Source organism: Gobius niger, assembly GCF_951799975.1.
Source record: "Gobius niger genome assembly, chromosome: 24".
Lineage (NCBI taxonomy): Eukaryota > Metazoa > Chordata > Actinopteri > Gobiiformes > Gobiidae > Gobius > Gobius niger.
The window spans coordinates 10306077-10328019 of NC_136875.1; the positions used below are offsets into that span (position 1 = coordinate 10306077).

Below are 21943 nucleotides of genomic sequence, written 5' to 3' on the forward strand. Positions count from 1 at the left end.
TACAGTATGGTCGGACCCACAGGGAATGTTTGCCTCTTCTGTGCCCGTTTTCAATAAATAACAAACACATCACAAAAAAATGTCAAACCAGGTAACACTAGGGCAACTCTTTAACGGGATCTTAAATACAGTGGTTTAAAATGTGTGAAATGGACTTTAATTACTCTTCCGTAGCGATGCCACGATGCAACATTTGTGAGGAAAAATATTGGGATTTTACGATTATTCAAGATTTTGGAAAATAAGGAAGAAAATGAGACGAATTTCTCAAATCCTTTACGAAGTATCTAAATGTTCACAAGAGACAACATTTTATATGTACATTTTTTTAAAGGGTTGTTTTAATTGAAAACCAATTGAACATTCTGCCTGTTATCTTTTATTTTCTTGCTTTTACCCTTATGTAACAATAATTTTAATAAAGATCCTCAACTAATAAAAAGGCAACAGAATATTATTAGCCATATCTTAAGTAATATTCCCTCTCTGAGCTGCTGTCTCGTGAATTCCCTATTATTACAATCAATCAGCTGATTTCCAATTTCACTTTTAGGGACTTTTGGGGACTTTTCCTTTGGCAACATTATGAAATTATCCTGTAAAAATGGATAGGATTTGCTCCCTTGAATTATTTCACTTGGATTTAATACTTTCTTCAGCCTTTACCAGTGAGACAAAAAGATACACAAGTGCTACTGTTCATGAGACGTGACAGGGGTTCACTGTGGATCCTAAAATTCTAACCGACCTTGAACATTTATAACCGCGGTATTTGTTAAACTGGTCATGGCAAAGGGGTTAAGGATGATGGGTAGAATTAGTCTTACGTCACAGTGTAGGTCTTATATCATACGGCATAATGTAACAGTTAGAAACACATCTCATGTTGAAAGACTTTAAAGTGGAAGTCCTCTTTTGAGTTTCTTTTACTTGAGGTGGAAGAAGCCGCTGGGTTTGGTCGCTGCAGCCATTAGCATGTTCGCCTGGTTCTTGTGACTTATATAGATCTGAAATACAATGGGGAAAAATGAAATAACACATTACTTTAATACAGAATATAGGTTGAATAATTACAATGGAATACATAAATGGATAAAAATGTATTAAAACCTTTGGCTTTACATTTAAGATTAGACCCGTTTTTTCCTGTTTTCAAGCTACTTAGGTTAGTTCCTAAATTTCCTACATTCCTTTCATCCTGATTCTTCACAAGGATGAGTTTACAGCCGCATTTCATAACTTCCAGATGGCAAAGAAGAGCTTCTCTATAATGCTAGTGACTTATATCCTTCTAACATTGAATTAGTGCTACTTCCAATATTGCTCTAGATAAAAATGCTGTATAAATAGGTGTACCCCAGGCCTTCTCAAGCTCCGGACCTCGAGGTTATTTGGTCCGGACCCCGGTGGCGCCTCTGCACTGTGAATTTGATGGCCACAGCAGAGCTTGTTGCATTAACACAAGTGCATTGCAACTTTGGCCTTTAGGAGCAGCGTATAAAAAGAGGCACACAGTCTGCGGGAATGGCAAGCCCTTTAAACACTGCGGCTAACAATAAGCTCTTGAGGTCCCATCGAGATTATTGGCTTGCATGAAAATCACTGAATAAAAATAGTTTTATATTCTTTCAATGCCCTTAACTGATCACAGAGCTGTAACTATTGATATAATTTTTTTTCTAAGTCATGAAGTTGTGTTTTGAAAAAATGGGAGCATTTACAAGTAAAGCAGAAAAAGAAAGAAAAAGTTATTTTGGAAATAACTTCACAGTGAATGTGCATTCTCAACCATGAACATTCTAAAGAACTCCAGTTGCAGCTGTAATCTGTTTAGATCAGTCCCTTCGTCTTGCAACAACATACTTTGTACCAGGTTTTAGAGGCTTACTGACAGCAGGCAGTGCCATGTCTCTGTTTAGAACTACAGTGTCCATTATAAGGCTGCTTAAATTACACATTTTTTGCTCATGTTAAAATGCACTCTGATGATTAAATTATTATGTTTTCAAATGCATTCATTGTACATTTTTACTATTTAAATGTGACATTTGACTTTTGTGAATTTAATATTTTTGACCTTTTGATTTAAAGTTTGAGAACCCCCGGTGTAGACAGTAGCAGTGTTTTTTTTAAACCAGCATTCTTAGGTTTCACACTGGTCATGGGACACAAGCATTTGTGGATCTGGAGAAGGCTTCGACCGCGTCCCTCGTGGTGCCCTGTGGGGGGTGCTCCGGGAGTATGGGGTCCGGGGTAGGGCTGTCACGGTATAAAAATGTTACCTCACGGTTATTGTGACCAAAACTATCACGGTTTTCGGTATTATCGCGGTATTTTTTTTAAAATGTGTGTTAATATGTTCAGAAAGCATTGATAGTCCTACACAAACTGAAATCGTTTCAAAAAAGTTTAACAGTGCTTATTACATAAAAAAATACAGACAAAGCCTTTTCACATCAAAGTAAAGGAACTATAACGATGTGTTGTTGATCGTTTCGAGGGTTTTACATGTACTATTTATAGCCTATATCAGGAACATTGTTGTTGTTCTTCCAGTGAGCTTTCGCTTTGCAGATTTGGGAAAATACCATCATTATTAAATTCCTAATACTGCGGCGAGAGTGAATCTATTGCAATCTGCCACCGGGAGCCCCGTAACGCACTGTGCCATCGTGCGGAGGTATCCGCGACATGTTTATGTACTGGCGGTGGTGCTGCAGCCGCACTATGGGGCGACTCGGTACATTCTCCTTCAACCCAAAGTCCCACATCAGCATTTCAGCTAAAACGCTAACTTACTTGCTATAACATACAATTATGCCATTTCGCAGTGGCTTCAGCCGTAGGAGCCTCCAGCTCCAGGCTGAGTGAGCCCCGCTGCCCCACGCTCGCCCTCTCGCTCCCTCACTTCACCTGAGCAGCGCTACAGCCGCCCGCATCCGCCGTCTGACTGTAGGCTCGTCTACTCGCTAACCCATGGATCTATTATATTAAACTAACCCCGCTCTAACAGACGCACCACTGAGGGCGATGAACCGCATGAGACATCGCGCTGACACTGAGGTGAAAGTTATACGGCTTTATATTACGACAAGTGAACTTTTACTGCTTTTACTTCGTAGCTAGCGGGAGCGGCTAATGCATCTGCACAACAAAGCTACGCCGACACAGCGCGGAACTGTGCAGGAGACTGAGCACCAAACTGATCTAAGTTTTGTGATGCCTGTAGCTTTATATTTGACAATAGCCGCGGAAACTGCAGCAGATGAGACGGTGGCTGGTGAGGCTCACCGTGCCTACACCGCGGGTGCGGTTATTCACCGAGATAATAATAAAAACACAAAACAAGACGGTAATTTTCACCGTCAAAATTTTTACCGGGGTTTACCGCTACACCGGTTACCGTGACATCCCTAGTCCGGGGCCCTCTGCTAAGGGCTGTCCGTTCCCTGTATGAGCAGCAGGAGCTTGGTTCGCATTGCCGGCAGTAAGTCAGACCTGTTCCCGGTGCGTGTTGGTCTCCGCCAGGGCTGCCCTTTGTCACCGGTTCTGTTCATTACTTTTATGGACAGAATTTCTAGGCGCAGCCAGGGGCCGGAGGGTGTCCGGTTTGGGAGCCTCAGGATCTCATCTCTGCTGTTTGCAGATGATGTTGTTCTGTCAGCTTCAACAAATCAGGACCTTCAGCTGCTCTGGGGCGGTTTGCAGCCGAGTGTGTAGCGGCCGGGATGAGGATCAGCACCTCCAAATCTGAGGCCAGTGGAAAAAGGTGGCTTCCCCTCTACAGGTCGGTGGGGAGTCCTTACCTCAAGTGGAGGAGTTCAAGTATCTCGGGGTCTTGTTCACGAGTGAGGGACAGATGGATCGGTGCAGCGTCAGCAGTGATGCGGTCGCTGTATCGGTCTGTCGTGGTGAAGAGGGAGCTGAGTCGGGGCAAAGCTCTCGATTTACCGATCGATCTACGTTCCCACCCTCACCTATGGTCATGAGATTTGGGTCATGACCGAAAGGACAAGATCACGAATACAAGCGGCCGAAATGAGTTTCCTTCGCAGGGTGGCTGGGCGCACCCTCCGAGATCGGGTGAGGAGCTCAGTTACCCGGGAGGAGCTCGGAGTAGAGTCGCTGCTCCTTCACGTCGAAAGGAGCCAGCTGAGGTGGCTCGGGCATCTGTTTCGGATGCCTCCTGGTCGCCTCCCGCGGGAGGTGTTCCAGGCATGTCCTAGTGGGACAAGGCCTCGTGGAAGACCCAGGACACGGTGGTGGGACTATGTCTCCGAGCTGGCCTGGTGTCGCCTCGGGGTCCCCCCAGAACAGCTGGAGGAGGTGTGTGTGGATCGGGAAGTCTGGGCATCTCTGCTGAGACTGCTGCCCCCTCGACCCGGCCCCGGATAAAGCGGAAGAAAATGGATGGATGGCTGCAATGGACACTGGAACTCACCGTGCATGGAGGCTGCATCCACGGCTCTCCATCGATTTGCATTGGCAGCGGTTTGATCGTCCTGTGGAAAAAATGCAGAAGGTCCTTTGTTACACAGAGTATTGAAGTGGATTTGGATAAACTAATAAACAACCAAACCTGATAGTAATCTGCGAGGTCTGAGCGAGCCTGTGTCCGGCCGACTTCAGTCCAGTGTAGATCTGCCCCATCTCCATGGCGCCCCCCAGACCCACTACCTCCAGGCGCTTATCGCTCATATCTGAAACAGCAAAACAACATTTGTTTACCTACAACATACAAATACAGCAGGATCACTTTCATAAAGGAGATCAGAGCTGCGCTAAATCAGGGGCAAACATTAACAACGACACAGGGCGCGTGAGGTCGGCACCCGAGACCTCCCCCCGTCATTATTTACACTTATTATTTCACAGTTACAGAAACGGACTCCACTCCTCATGTCTGTCTGACCTTGAGTGACCGCTTTGAGGAGATCAGGATCCATGGTGACCTCCGGCAGCGCCTGATTCGGCCCCTGGTTTGGTGCTGCCTCCGGTTTCTTGGACTCGCCCCAGAGGTTGGAGCCGCCGTGCATGCTGGGAATGTTCAGGACGGCGATACCCTCCAGGGTGGTCGCGCCAAGATCAAGATGCTTCCCGCCACACTGTAGAATAGACGAGAGGTTACGGGGATTAATGCAACATCGTCAGACAATTTTGACTCCGCCGGACCCTGAAAATAGCCCCGATCGTTTTACTTTTAAGCTCGTAGACAGGTGTATAAGGTCATATTTATCGCTTCCAACCATATAACCACACCAAAAATAATGAAGATTCTTAATTTTAAAAAAGTAGTTGTGGTTTCAGTTCATTCGCACATCCTCCGGTGATCCTCAGTCATTTTAAAGTCCACACACCTTAGCCAAACTTCTCAAAAAACAATAAAACATTTCAAATGATGATCAAATGATTGGTGGATTTTTGGGACGCATGTCATTTCTACTGCTTCGCCTTTGGGGCCTGACATGTAGAGTGGAGAATCAACTACTGACACTATGAGATAGGGATGGGCGGATCGATACCAAAGTATTGATATATTGATACCAAACGGCTATTTTTTAAGTATCGATATGTAAAAAGAAGGCGGGGCAGCAATTATCAACACAAAAGGATGATTTATTTCTTTGTTCTGAGCCAAAACAGTCACAACAGCAAAGGATTGAACTGAGCCGGGCATGTCATTCTGGTTTAGGTTCTGTTTGTCATTTAAGTATTAATTTAAATTTTTGTTTATGTATTCAATTTTACATTAGTATTCTTTAATCAACCAGTTGAAGTAATATAATTTTAACTGACCAGTTAATTATATATAATAACCAGCTTTAGAGATGTATGTCACTGCCCCAACCGCTCCTTGCCTGTTCTGACCTCCTCATCTTCAAGAAAGGACTCAAAACTCACCTCTTTAAAAAGGCTTTTAATATTGAATAACTGCCCTCTATTTTAATGTGCTTATTTTATGTGTGATTTTATTCTTGTTTTCTGTAAAGCGTCTTTGAGTGTATTGAAAAGCGCTATACAAATAAAATTTATTATTATTATTATTATTATTATTATTATATTGATTGAAATACATTCACCCATATGAAATGACCAGTATCGGTATCGACAAAAATGACCCCAAAAGTATCGGTATCGTATCGATTCCAAAAAATGTGGTATCGCCCATCCCTACTATGAGACAAACTGCAAAAACAAAAGAATTTCAATGTGAAAAAATGAAGAGCTCCTCCCCCTCCTCTTGATTGGACCTGACAGGCTGGTTCACAGGAAAAGCTACTAGACTCTGATTAGTTGCTGAGATCCGGAAAGGAGGGACTTCACAAAAAATTATATATATATTACTTACTTTACATCAAAATGTAGCACCAAGTGGTTGATTTTTCACATTTTTAAAAAGTGTAATACATGTAGACTATCACTTTAAGGCATTTCAAGACAGTAGGCTCTGTGCGCGGAATGTTTCATAGCAACATGATGCCAACTCCCAAGCGTAACAACCGCTTCCTGTCTGTGTTTTGAGATGTAAATGAGATGTAAATACCTCACTGCAGGAGACGTCTGTGTTTATAAATGTAGCCGACATATATATAAGGTGTCTTTGTTTTTAATTTAGGTTCAAATGACTTGGCAAAAAACCTTCTGTGCACAGAGCCTAGAGCTGACATAAAAACTAATCAAAATAGTGTTATAATGTTTGGGTAAAATTACTTCTATTGTGAGACACTCCTTCAGCTTCTTGCAGGAGGCGGAGATGGTCTCAGTTGTGGCAAACTCAAAGTACCACAGTTTGTTCTTCATTCTGTGAAGAGAAAAGAAGAGGTCGAAATGGTGACTGTTAAAGCATTGGCAAACTAGCAAAACTATTTAGCTATAAGTTAAAAGAAAGGGGCAAAACTTCCAGCATACTTAGACCAAGTTTAGTGATTCAAATGTTTTTAAATAAACCTATAAAGCTTAAAGAGACTATGCTTGATACTATTTTAGTAAATGCCAGGAAATGGGCGGAACTACACATTAACACAAGCCATTTTTGGCAGGACCATTTCACTCTCACTAGCCAGTTTGGTCAGTTGAGTTTAACAATACTTAGATCTATAACAAAATTAAACACGGTAAGCTATTCTAGGCCGAGTTATACCTTGTTGTATCATATGGATTAGCCTACAAATAACCAATGGGAGCCTTGTATTCACTGAAAATGAGCAAAAGCAACATAGATTATTTAAATATGTCTCACAAAACATAGTTATATTTGAATAAAAACTAGCCACAGAGACAAATGAGCCAAAAGTCAACGTCAGCTCCTAGTAATGAGATCAAATTAGTGGTGACCAGGACACAAGAGCTTCATGTTGGTAAATAAATCTGGTTAGAATAGTGGTGACTGTAGGGCTGACCTGCTGTTAAATCTCTGTGGATTCTTCTCCCTCATGGAGTGGAAACGGTGAGCGATCGAGGCGTCCTGCAAATGAGGTAAGAAAGGCTGTTTTAATTTGATCAATCAGCAACATCGGCCCACGTGGAGACCGCTAAAATTACATCAGGTGGTTCTTCTAATGTTAGAGAGGTTTTCCAGATTGAAAATAGTTTGGACAGAGAAAGGATGGTGAATATCTGTTTCTGTCTTCCTGTCGCTCAGAGAAAAGACTTTCAAACAGCTCTGCTTGTTTACAAATTCTACAACCAACCAACCCATTCCCTATTCATAAAGCTGCAAACATTGAAATTCTATGATTTAGTAGATTTGTATACAATAAAAATGATGTTCAAAGTAAAAAATAAACTTGTGTCACAAACACTACAAAACATGTTCACCATCAGACAGAGCCGGTATGATCTCAGAGGAGATGTTCGTAAAGAAAACATTTCAAACAAACACCATGAGATTTTGTGTTTCCATTAAAGGGGTCGATCTCTGGAATGACTGTACAGAGGATCTCAAATTGTGTCCCTCTCTCTTCCACCTAAAGAGAATGTATAAAAGTATTATACTTGAAAAATACCTTCATTCTGTTTACTAGTGTGTTTAAGATTGTCAACTTAAAAAATATACATATATATAATTATAAAATAAAATCCTTTTGAATGTCTGATGTTATGTTAGAAAGTTAACAAAAACACGTGTTGTAAGTTTAAAAAAAACAAAACAAGGGTAGGCAAAATAAGCATTAGCTTCAGCCTATACCTTTTCGGTCATTTTGTATGTTATGTTATGAAGAAGTATACTTAACTGAATGTAAATCTCTGTTACAATTTTGACCGAATAAACTGAAGATAGGGCTGTCCTAAAATTATTTAAAAAAAATAAAAAAAAATAAAAAATTGCTTGTATACAAATCTCTGAGCACATGTGTCAAACACAAGGCCCGCGGGCCAGATCCGGCCTGCGAGGTGATTCAATGCGGGGCGCAACTTGTAGAGTACAAATTCCTGTGTGGAGATATGATTTTTTAAAGACATAACCAGAATGGGTAACACTTTACAATAACTACACCTTATTTAGCTGTACTTTTAACTACTTCACTATGAATAAGTGAGGTATGTGAAGAACTATTCATTACGAGTTAGGCATTAGCCATAGTAGTTAAGTATTTTTGTACACTGCACTCACCACTCCGATGCTGAAGTAGTTGTTGATGATTTGGTAGGGCACCGGGTCGCCCACCTCCTCTGGGTCGTCTGGCACCACTTTGATGCTCCAGCGGTCCATGCCTATCACCTCACTTCCCTCGATCACCTTCAGGATCTCCCGCAGGTCTCCGCCCTCATAACCTGACAACAACACACAGCGTCAGCTCATGTACTTTCTTTTTGTGCCGTTTTTGAGGATCTGTTCTTTACTCGAGTAGTCTGTTTACTCCACTTATCTAGTATATTACGCTACAATATAAAGCCGGCTGCCTGTTTGTCCCATTTAAAAACCTTATGATGCAACCAACCTCTAGAACAGTTCCTGCTCCTTGCTCTTATGGACTCTCCATTAAAACCTTTTACCCCTGTTAAGGTCATTCTTACTGCTATGTGTTTGTCTTAACACTCGCATCATCGTCCTATTTGTTTTCTTTTCGCTATTTTTCTTTTCACCCTATTCTAATAAGGGAGCTGGCTCCAAAAACCCAGCTAAATTGGTAGCATGTACGAGCTTCAGTTAGCCTGTGTTAAACGCTATAGGGAAGCCACCGACCATAGAAATAAAAAGGAGAAGTGACGTATGCGGACAGTCGGCTTCTCTAGGAAACTCTTGGCCTGCTCAAAGTATTTTTCCTATTCAACATCGTAAATTAGGTATGCCTACGATCCAGATGTTTTCAGCTGTTGTCTCACTTATACTAGGTCAAAGCCTAATTAGAAATCATCAATGGATGTACAGACCTTTTGGGATTTTACTTTAGATACAAATTGACGTAAAAAGTGGCCTCTGAGCGAAATGCTAAATCAATTCGGTCGTTTCTGCTTTTTGTGGGGTCGGATACACATCCCATGGCAATTAAACATCATCTTATAAGATGTTAAAGGTAAAGAAACCACAAAAATGACTTACAGTGAATGCCATGAAACTGACAAAACATACCAATCTTTAATATTTCGCTTAGCTTCCCTATTCAATTTAAAGCAGTACTAAGTAACTCTTCCCCCTAGAGGCCATAAGCGCAACTGTATGTGTCGTAGCAAGTTACGATTTTTTAACTTATTAATTGTCTTGGGGAGTAAATACTACGCTGACAGAAAAGGCGAAGGGAGAGAGGGTTACTGTGCATCCAATTATACAACGGAAATATTTTTTTTCACTCAAACTTGGCTGTAAATACTGTTTAAAGTGACGTTAGCCCGCAGTTAGCTTTGCCCGTTAGCATGTTAGCTTCTTCTTCGTGATTCCATTAGTGTGTATTGGTGGCTCCGCACCGGTGGCAGTCAAGTTGCAAACATGGTTTTCTGGTCAGAGACACCAGGGGGAGATGAAAGACCCTCCAATCATCCCATAAACACTTGTATTACCCCCACAGGGACTACGGAAAGGATTTATTAAGATAAATACGTTACTTAGTACTGCTTTAATATTTCGCTTAGCTTCCCTATTCAATTTAAATGGGTCCAGAATTCGTTGGCTAAAAAAATATACGCATTTGTAAGAACAGCCTCAGATAGCCATGATTTCTATGGAAGCCACCCTCACATAGTCCATTCTTAATTTACAGTTTCTATAGTGGAAGAGAGTTCTTTGGACAACATCGGACTTAGATATTAATGGCATACCTCCTCCCCAGCGCAGACACCGGGCCAGGTCGTTCCCAGTGCCCAACGGCAAAACGGCAACGGGAGGATGGACCGGGAGATTGGCTTTGTCTGAAAACGAAAACAAAACTTTTTTTTGTCACTTTCAACAATAATATTACTATAGTTTATTAACAGAACACATGCACGTTACCTATAGCATCTAGAAGCCACCCCACCGTGCCATCCCCTCCACAAACTAGGATCCTGTAGTCCCGAAGGTTATGGAATAATTGTAAACTAAAATGAAAAAACATGAAACGTTTAAGACTAAATGCTATTGTGCAGCCTTTGCAGTATGCTCATATGATCTTGCAATAAATTCCACAGCCCTATATTGAATTGTATATGTTTCTCTTCAAATAATTCATTGGAAAAATACCGTACCCTGGTGCTGGACCTCCATTGCATAAATTGTAAACTTGGCGAGGGTTGAGCAAATATTGAAACTTTCTCATGACACTGTTGGAACAATATTATGTTATTATTAAAATGAAAGATTTATTGAAGAGGTTACACTGGCATAACACATCTGAGCAGACTTGCTTTTCTCCCTGCTTCCCTCCACTCTTCGGGTTGACGAACACAAGCAGAGGATGTGTGCCTTTTATAGGAACAATCTGAAGAAACAAAGCCGTAAATCAAGTGCTGTTGTGATATTAAGTAGTACAATATTAATTTGATTTGATGATGTTAAATACTTTGTTAATGCCCCTGCATTGTTTTTGTAAAATAAACCTTTGCTAAAATGGAAAATATATTTCACATTATGTTAATGTAACTCTCTATTGTACAATATCTGTACAATTGAGAGTTACATGAAAGTAGCCAAAATAAGCTGTCTGATCTCCATGGTAACACAGGAAAGTCAGCGCCATGTTGGAGGACAACAGCTTTCCAGGGACTCAAAGTAGGCAGAAACTGATCAATATATATATATCTCTAAATGTTTGAAATTACATAACTAAATTAAACTGCTTTTCTTGAACTTTCATACATACTGAAAGTTTCAAACATTTACACGCAGAAGGCTTTTTATATTGCATCTTTTTAGACTTGTAAGCTAATCACAGTTGCTAATCTTTCTTTAGCATTTTAAGCAAAATACTTGTTTATATAGTAACAATGGTAAAGGATCTCAACTTATATAGCACTTTTACATACACCAGTGTACATAGACACTGGAGGCAACATGGGTGAAGTGTCTTCAGTTCAGTTCAGTTTATTCGGTCAAAATTATGACAAAAGATTTACATTCAATTAAGTATACTTCTTCATAACATAACATACAAAATGACCGAAAAGGTATAGGCTGAAGCTAATGCTTATTTTGAGGTGTTCCAGGCATGGAACAAGGCCTCGTGGAAGACCCAGGACACGGTAGTGGGACTATGTCTCCGAGCTGGCCTGTTGTCGCCTCGGGGTCCCCCCAGAACAGCTGGAGGAGGTGTGTGTGTGTTTTTATTTTTTTCAAGTAAGTTGACAGTCAAACTAGTAAACAGAATTAAGGTATTTTTTAAGTATAATACTTTTATACATTCTCTTTAGGTGGAAGAGAGAGGGACATAATTTGAGATCCTCTGTACAGTCATTCCAGAGATCGACCCCTTTAATGGAAACACAAAATCTCATGGTGTTTGTCTTGCCCAATGACACAACAACAGCACCTGCAGGATGCAGGATTTGCCCCACTGTATTCAGGATTTTATAACATATTGCACTTCAGTTAATAGCTTTTAAAATGTCGCTACATTTTGTGCAGAAGAAGTTCTTGCTTCTTGTGAAGTATGAATGAATAAAAGGCAGGATCGATGAGAAGTTAAAAAAATTGGGAGGCTGGAGTACTCGGATGTAGAAAGTTGTATAAGTTTAGTCTTTTTGGTGCTCTTCAGTGCAGGGATCCGTTTCAGCAAAAAATCAAGCTGCTTGCCCTGAGGAAGGCCTAGAGCCGAAACGCGTTGGCAATTTTACCTAATCTAGCCATGTTTAAATAAAGGCTTTTTAATATTTCTACCTTTGGAGTGCCTCAGTTTGTTTGATTTTTAGATGAGAAGTTAGTAGCTTTGTGATTTTAATTTTAGTTCAGTTTGGCATTATTTGCATTAGAAACATTGTCCAATATGGTGGCGAATAGCTTTGTAAGTCTGTACGTTTTATTTTCTATTCTCTCAAGTCAATGATAAGTAAAAGTAAAAGATCGATCGTGGATTGAAACAAACCTGTAAGTTGTTGCCATCTGGAGTAACATTTAAGAGGCTTGCATCTTCGTCCTACACAAAAACATTCACATAACAGTAAAACAGCATTCATTCACCAGCAGAAATGCGTTTGATGCATAGATTTACCACTTCATTGATGCTTTACCTTAGAAACATCGTGAATGGCCCATGGAGGGAGGATGTGGTCCCTCAACGGTCCACAGTCACACATCTTAATGCCAATGACAACGCATTCATCGTGGCGCTAAAAATGTCAGGAAAAGTTAGTAAGCTGCTTTGCTGTTTTCACATTTTCTATACGCACAATCTCATGGCACCAGACGCAGTGTCGTCCTCCCAACGTTTTGATTTTCTTGTGGCAAACCTCGCACTTGTTGGATTTACAGTCGGCCCGGATCCAGTCGTGAGCTGGAATCTGGAAAGCAAAGCATTAGTGGTGTAGTCAGGGCTCCCGAGATTAGTCTTAACTGACCAAATTCTTGTATTTGTATTCTTGTTTTGATTTGTCGCGGTCAAAGCACTACATTAACGACCACGACAACATGGGAATAAAACAGCCCTTTCACATTACGGCACTTTGGGCTGACCTGCAGGGGTTAAAAACGCCATCTTTCTCTGTCACTTGTGTAAAAGCCAGATTTAATCCACCCTTAAAAACATGGCTCTGACTAATCCACTAATGTCCTTTTAGTGACGCATTTGCTTTTTATAACTCAACAGACTGACGGCAATTTCATTTTATCCAAATTACCAACAAAGCACAGTTAGAAATACACAATGGTCCCGCGAAGAGGCCAGAAAAACAAGCAAACAAAACAACAGTAATGTGTGTGTCTCACGCCAATCTCGCTCTTGGACTTGACGAAGGTGCGTGCGCAGGGCTCGGGGTTCTTGTTGGCGCATTGGTTATGGACTGTGTACTTGCAGCCTGAGAAAGAAAAGGAAACATTTTAGTTCAAAGCACCACCTTTAAAAATGTATTCAGGATTTTATATCGTGCATTTCAGTTAATGGCTTATAATAAATGCAGATTATTTGCAGTTGCCTCTTTCTTTATTGCTAGGATTCCCACAGTATCGCAATACCCTATAGGCTCTGTGCATGGAACTTCTTGTTAGCCAGTGTAGGATAAGGACACTTGCCAAAGTAAATTAAAAATAAAATAAGATTAAAAATATATATGCATACAAGAAAATGTAAATAAATGTCAAGACGAGGGTTTCTCCATAAAGCTTTGTTTAGATGGTGGTGCTATTTTAACATTTGTTAGCATTACATTAATGTTAGATTTGCTTCAAGGCTAAAGTTTTTAATATGTATAACACACTGCAAAAAGTGCCCTACTAAAAACAAGGGGGAAAAAATCTTAAAATAAGACGTTTTGTCTTGTACAAAAAACACATTTTTGAGCAAAATGTTCTTAATAAATACTAATATTTAAGGAAAATATTGCCCGCGCCCGGAGACCCGTCTCCATGATGTGGAGCCAGGCTGATGGTCAGAATCACCTGCTGGAGGATTCACCTATTGTACATGTTTTTAGTGGTAGGGGAAGCGTATGCAGACACGGGGAGAACATGCTCCACACAGAAAGGCCCCGTCCTGGTGGGAATTGAACCCAGGACCTGTGACCTGTGAAGCTGAGGCACTAACCGCTGTGCCACCGAGCCGCCCACTTTAAAGAATGGAATGTATTTTCTATCTGTGAGAATCAGATTAAGAGTAAATTAAGAGTTGTTGTAATTTTATTTTTTCTTAAAATAAGAAAAAATATTCTTTGTCTAAAGCTGAAGAAGATTTAAAAAGTTTTTCTTTCTTGTTACAAGAAAAAATAGCATGTAGCAAATATATCTGAACAAGAAATGGCTAGATTTAATTTCCCAAAATAAGATTTTTTTTCTCAAGAAAACTTTGCTAGGCAAGACATTATTACTTTTTAGAGAAAAAATAAAAACTTATTTCTTAAAGTAAGACATTTCTTACTTGCCTAGAATCCACTTTTTGCAGTGCAGCTGCATGTTTTTGGCCACATGCAGTTTAAATATGTATTGATTTCAGCAAGACACGGCTAACTCTCCATAAGAGTTCAACTAGGACAGGAAACAGTCATTGCCGTAGAAAGTTAGCATCATGTTGCTATATTACATTTTGTGCATAGAACCAATGTGTCGTCAAAACCACTAACATTTCTGGGATTCCTACCACATTCTGTTATGATAAACTAGTAGAGATTGTATAATGTAAAATACTGGATTGAAACGAAGGAACCTTCAGTCATTCAGGTAGATTTAATATTAGTATGTCTGAAAAATCGAGACAGCTGGACCTTTATGTCAAACTGACAATAACAATGACAGTAACATTTGGGACTCTATTGTTGCCATCAATACAAACATTCTCCTAATGACCAGCTCGATACAGAAAATACTATTACTGCAGTGGGTGATCAAAGGATGGACTTTACTGAGAAGGTAATGATTCAAATTAAATTTTCAGGTTTTGTGGTGTGAACCAAATCAACTCACTTCTCATGAAAATACTATAATGGATACTGAAACACAGGATACAGGAATGTTCTAAAATCTGAAAGTCATCAATACTGTTTTCAACTTTGGTTTAATGAATAAGAAGCAAAGATATATCACTTTGAATAAATCAGACTGAACCAGCAGAAACTGTTCACAAACTTAGAGTGACCCCCCCTGGTGACTGAGAGCAATTGCATTACTACAGTAAATAGATCCTTGTCAGGGAATTTTCTTGAAAGTCAGTTCATCAATATAAAAGTGAGGTTGAAATGTAGAAACAAATGTTTTTGTAAATAACATGACTTAACATACTACATGAGTTACTTACAGTTTCTATCAGTCACCCACCTTTAATGTTGAAAAATTATGGCAAACTTTGGAGTATACACTCGTAGTGGTCTTTTTGGTCTGCACAACAATTGTCTTTGTACAACAATAGTCTTTGAGTTTACACAATGTTGAGGTTTGGTACTTTTTGGGTGCGGGTTGTGCTATTTTCTGGTGTAAAATGTTTTTGTCATGTAAATCTATCAAACAATGACTGAGGGAGAACTTTTGCATCACGCTGTTCATTCATACTACTCTACTCTAACGGGGAGATACCATTGGACATTGAACTAACTCTGAGGGGTGTTCAAGTTAGTTTAAGTTGATCCAATCCAGAAAAGATAACATGTCCGTTGTGGTAAAAAAGAAAGTAATTCGCCGCCCATGTATAAAGAGTGGATAAAATTTGGGAATGATCATACAGCCTCTGACTAAAGCAAACGCCCTACAAGATGAGCTAAAGGTCCAAGGGCAATAAAGGGCTGAAATGATGTATGTAAAGTATGTACTGTACTGACATAGTATTCTTGAGTACTCACAGGTGCAGCACAGCCCCTGTTTGCCCAGCCCCAGCAGCATGCTCTCACACACTCCGCAGTAGGTGGGTTTGTTAAAGTGCTTCATCTTCCAAATGTGCTGCCCGTCCTTCTCTGTCATCTGAGATTGTTCCAGAGGAGGTAGTGTTATTATTACCACGGCTACTGCCACTGTTGAAGCAGTAGTGTGTATCAGATTGTACCTTAAGTCCGAGCAGCACGAGCAGAGGGATGTTGTTCATGCCTCCTTTGATCCACTCCTCCAGAGTCACAGTCCCACTGTTGTCCACATCAATGGCCTTCATCATGTCCTTCAACAACTGCACACACAAGACCCATATGTAGATTCATCAGATGGAAAACTCTACTATTAAGATGTTTTCTTACAGGCTTGATTTCCGTCACGTCCCAGCCGAGGTAGTTCGCAGCTCGCATCATTTGAGTGATGATACGGTCCACTTCCTGACAAAATGGAAGATGGAATTAGAATGAAATACTACTACTACTGCTACTACTGCTACTACTACTACCACTACTACTACTACTACTACTACTACTACTACTACTACTACTACTACTACTGCTACTACTACTACCATCATTGTATTGTGGTACTTACTGAACTGTCCAGGAGCCCGTTCATGTCTTTGTCATAAAGTTTGAAGGTAACTGTAAACAAAACAAAACACGTAGTGGGGTTTACAATGTACATTTCTTTTTCTTTTTCTTTTTTTATTCATTCATTCACCTCAGACATAGACACAGTCACAGTATACATTGAATAAAACAAAAACATAAATAACACAACAATACCAAAATCACAATACATTTCACAGAAAGATGCTTCCAGACTAAGACAAGACAAAGACAAGACAAACAAACACAAAGACAGGACATACAAGACATACAAGTCCTTGACATATTTTTCATAAATTCCATATTATTTTTTACATTATATTTACATTATTACATTATATTTTACATTATATTTTATATTTTACATTTTACAGTGGCTCTCAAAGAATGGGCACTCCACCAGTCTTCCTTTATTCTGTTCATCCTTATACACATTTTTATCTTGTTTGGAGTGTTTATTGATTGTTTTATATTAATTTATCTTAAGATCGTTGATCTAAATTTGTAGGAATTTGGGATGGTAGTACTGGGGCAGTAATGTAAATTTCTTTATTGAACACTTCCTTGAAACATTCTGCACACAAACACACAAACACACATACTAGGGCCCGATATGGATTTTTGAGGTTCGATATCAATGCCGATATTAAGGCCAATAGCCGATATGATAACTGATTTAATTAGATTTTTTATCTCCCAAATAGCCTATAGTTAAAAATGTAGTTATACTAAAAGTTTCACTCATAGAAATAAGTCTTTTGCTATGGGCTGAGGCTATTTATTTAAATGTATTTATATATTTATGTTACTAATACACAGCCCTTTAATAGCTTTAAAAGAAGTTGCTTTTGCCTCTAGGTTTTTTTGGACTATCATTGTCACTGTGGACACATTTTGAAGATGAAAGTGTCTACTTTTAGCCTTTACCTAATGTGTAAAATGAGCCCAGACCTGTTCACCACAACTGCCTCTAAAATCCCGCACTGTCACTCAGTAAGTTGTTACTTCGGGTCTGAAATCGTCATGCACAAGCTTAATATAAAAAGTGCAGTTACGCAGAAGACCTGTGGTGGCAGTAGTGAGCATAAAATGTCCAACTTGCATCTAGCCCCTTTAAGTATTTATCTAGCATTGTGTGGAATATGTAACTTTTGGACACAACTATTGAATGCAATTCCGCACAGCTTCCCGGAGAACTAGGAGAAAAGGGAACTCTCTGTCACTTTTCCTTTCGGAGATATTCACAAACATTGTTGGAAAATTGACATTGGCCACATCGGCAAAATTTTGGCCGATAGTTGATGTTTCTCTGTGTGCCCATATTGGCTGTCGGTCGGGCCCTAACACACACACATCCCTTGCTTTAACCCTCTTGCATCCCTTTGTGTTACTGAATGTACTTGATGCATTGCTAAATGTGCTGATGTATGTAAGCCATCTGCAACATAAATAAACTAAACTAATGTAAATGATTTGCTTGTCAATATATAGGACTTACACTCGAGTTTGTCCCGTGGCTGTCCGTCCTCCAAAACAGAGAAGTAACAGGACACATCTCGGAGGAAGACTCCACCTGAGAGACATGACCAACATTTACCAACATTAGCATCTTTATATCGTCTGCAAACCGGGAAGAGTCAGAGTCCCACCATATGACACCAATACCAATACAAAAAACAATACAATAGACAATACTTAGTAACATATTGATTATCTATTGTATTGTCTATTTACTGCTTGTACCACCACAAACCGAATTTCCCAATAAAGCGTGTACGTGCACCTTTAACAGCGCGACCATCAACAGCATCCTGTCCAGATGCATCACTGTGCGGGACAGTGCCCGCCCTCAATGGAGTAACATCAACCACACGAGGGCTCAGCACTGTTTTAGGACCAAAAGAATTTCAATCCTCTGTGGTGAGATTGTAAAACATTTCTAACTCATTCTCCACAGAGCACAGAGATCTGCGGTTCTGACGAAGTGCGTGACGAGTGAGTGAATGGCGGGGGTTTGGAGGAGCTGAGCAGTCGACCCCAGCGTTGATATGGCCACATTATTTTTATAATTATTTACCAAGGGAAGAGTGAATACATGACTTCAGTGTAGAACTTTGCGAAGATTTTTTTAAGGTTGTTGTATGTGCTCTCAGTCGTAGAGAAGGGTTGTGCAAGTCGTCATCTGATTGTCGGACGAAGCCTTTGTGGTGAAAGCCAACATGTCCTACTCTAAACAACAGTCCACACAAGGCTTCTCTACTTGATAAAAAGCTTGCAAAGATGTAATGTTGTGGGCAGACAAACTGACAAAACATTGCGCTTTACGATAAAAGTTTATATTAAAGTTCTTTACCTCCTTTCTGGCAGCTCCCGGCCCCTTCATGATCCACATGTTTGAAATATCGGAAAAGCCGCTTGCCGAAATCAGCGGGAACTTCGCGCACTTCGAGATACGTCTTCAGGAAATGACAGAAGCCTCCCTCGTCCAGACACTGAGGAGAGAAGCACAAAAACACAACGGTGCTTACAATCTGCACTCAAGGACTTTTGGTTTAATGCAAACACATCAGACGTGGAGAAGGACAGAGAGAGGCCATCCTTCAACAGACATGACGCTAAAAGAGCTGAGTGGTGCAGTGCAGGGTCAGGGCGGCTGACTCACCTCTCCAGACGTGTGCTGGGCAAGCTTTCCTCCCGGATAAAAGTCTTTTAACACATCCTTGACCCTTTTATTACTATCTGCAAAAGCAAGAAGACTTGTTATTGTATCTTGGCTGGGCGTGACTTAATACACGAGGATCAAATCAAGCTACTGTAGAACTGTAGGGGGCCTTTGGGGGATTACTTATCAAAAAGGGTGGAAGCCTTCTGGTAATCTATTTAATTTTGTGTGGGGGGGAAGCGGGAGAACATGTCACCCAGTTTAGTGTGGCCTCACCATCCATATAATGTTGCAGCTGAATAAAATCCACCGGTGTCAGGGAGCTCTCTGTGTCTGCGGAGGAGGCCATACCTGTCGCATGAATAAGCCCGGACAAAATAAAGGTTTTGTTAGCGGGAGGACACTGAGAATGAGGAATGCCACAGTGTGTTGCCTTTAAGGACCTTTTCGGTGTTGGCACTTACCCATAAACCTGCTCCCCTTCATTCCTACAGGTGCTCAGTGGCACTCCCAGACACATACAAGTAATTAAAGGGCTTGTAGATACTGGGTTTAAGGTGAATGCTTACATATTTATGTCTAAAACATGCAATAACTACTTTACTGCTGTTTAGTGGATACTTTTTCTTGCATTCTTATATCCACATATCCCTCCATAGACACTATTAGTTTATACATAGGCTTAGGCTGCAGTTTTTGTTTGTTTTGATTTGCCAATATGCACGAATAAATAAATCTAAGATCCTATTTAGATTTATATCTGTCTGTCTGTCTGTCTGTCTGTCTGTCTGTCTGTCTGTCTGTCTGTCTGACTGTCTGTCTGTCTGTCTGTCTGTCTGACTGTGCACCTGCCCGCACCTCCTTTGACCTGACTTTTAGGATCAGATTACGAGTATTATGTTACTTTTACAATCATAAATACAATACTACAATAACACACAATGGGAAAAGATGCAGTGAAACCAGGACTGATGAAACAAGGCTCTGGGAGTGACCTTAGAGAATTATTTTCACAAATGACAAGTCAGAAGCAACAGTTTGTTCGTTGCTCAGTCCGGTTTTAATACACAAGCAGAATCAGTGAGTTGTAAAAGTGCACTACAGTCACAAATATAGCCTCAGAACACTGGTCCTGGAAAGAAAATTAGACTTTTTCTGGCAAAATGCAGTTTGACAGGTGCTGTGTCATTGCATCTTTAGTATGTTTGCAAACACGCAACGAGTTTTCAGCTATTTTCTACTATCAGCATTAGTAACACAGTTATTCAGCTTGTCTTAGCCAGAACACTTCTCTCTCTGTCTATGGGGAGAGCTGTGCCATGGCCATTTCCAATAGAGCACATTGTGGTATCTGAAACAAGAGGTAATCTAGAAATTAGTAAAAATGTGTTCATCCTTGACTCGAGTAGGTAACTTAATTAATTAATCATCTGCCGACAGTATTTTTGCCATTAAAATAAGAAAAATAATCTATTGCACTAAAATTATAGACAATACATTGAATTCTACTTCATACAGGCTTTTTTTCTGATCTTAAAGAGGGGGTATTATGTTTTTTTCAATCACATAGCACCAGAATAACTGCCTTGTATAAAATTGCTCTCTCAAAATGGCTGTAGTGAATGTCTTGAAATAGGCCCCTGTCTCTTTAAGAACCTCTGACCCTTTCAGACACGCCCCCTCCACACACTGTCTGTGGCATCAGTGGGGAGGGGGTTCTGCTGAGGAGCAGTGGTCGGTTACTCGGCTGGTGACGAAAGCTCGGAGGCGTCTCCAGGAGGTGGGGGCGTTCCTAGGAGGACTCAGGCAAACCTATCCCTAAAATGGCCGCCATCAGGGTTTTTACAGATTCCTCAAAAATACGTGAATGTGCCAAGGCAACACTTCAGGCATGTTTTTAATGAGGGAATGACATAATAACATGATGTAAAGCTTGAAAAAGTCGATTTTGCAGAATACCCCCCCTTTAAGTGCAAAGATATTGCCCCTTTTTACCTGCAAGACAGAATTATTAACATTTGTTTTTTTTATTCCAATCATTATAATTGGTTGAGATTTTACTTTTTGTAAAGGAATATCTTTAAATGCTTCTATTTAGAATGACCAGCATATGGGCAAATTCGCCACTGATGAGCGACACTGAATTATAGGCCTATTGAACCACAACTGTTATAAGAAATGGGAAAAATGACAATACAGAGCTCACCTCTAACCTTAATGGTCCTATGTCTTATTAGGCCTACACTATCTACCTCCAGAGTACATGTTAGTCCATTGTGTATGTACCACATAGGTACTAGGTACTACAGATTGTTACAAAGCAGATTGCATTGTAGCCTACCTTATGTCATCTATAATAAAGTGTAACCAAAAATGCAACTAAATGTATTGGTCGTAGCCTAGTAATTATTGTGACAGTACTATATAGTTTAGAAATTGAATACAACCCTCTGTCTGCTGTTATCTCTAGCCATAAAATACTCGTTGGTTAAAGTCCAATAAAATGATTAAATAACACATTGTGCATCACTCAAGCGGCTTTGCTCCGCACACTCTCAAACACCATGCCCTTTGGAGTTAGCGAGGCCATTAAGAAAATCAACAATTATGAGTTAAACCCCCCAAAGTACACCCATCAGCGCGGATTAATCCACGGAGGCCCGCGCTGTGAGTGGCACAGGACGCGAACAATCTTTGTTTCAAATATGCCGCTTCTCAAACCATTACATTTTTACGCACAGGTGGAGAGCTATCCAAAGA

General features: G+C 40.3%; 1 protein-coding gene across 1 annotated transcript; it reads right to left on the reverse strand.

Annotated features, from left to right (window-relative positions):
• Positions 1–818: 818 nt before the first annotated feature.
• On the reverse strand, positions 819–19532 carry dgkab (diacylglycerol kinase, alpha b; the record flags this gene model as incomplete). The annotated part of the gene is made up of 23 exons (XM_079582365.1): positions 819–1007; positions 4442–4502; positions 4580–4700; positions 4913–5105; positions 6712–6802; positions 7401–7465; positions 8615–8775; positions 10258–10347; positions 10430–10515; positions 10663–10737; positions 10795–10895; positions 12495–12545; positions 12640–12738; positions 12799–12909; positions 13334–13422; positions 15889–16006; positions 16089–16205; positions 16273–16347; positions 16505–16554; positions 18020–18094; positions 18875–19013; positions 19184–19260; positions 19460–19532. 23 exons carry the CDS (start codon positions 19530–19532, stop codon positions 927–929), a joined length of 2199 nt encoding a protein of 732 aa, XP_079438491.1. The 3' UTR covers positions 819–926.
• Positions 19533–21943: the final 2411 nt, after the last annotated feature.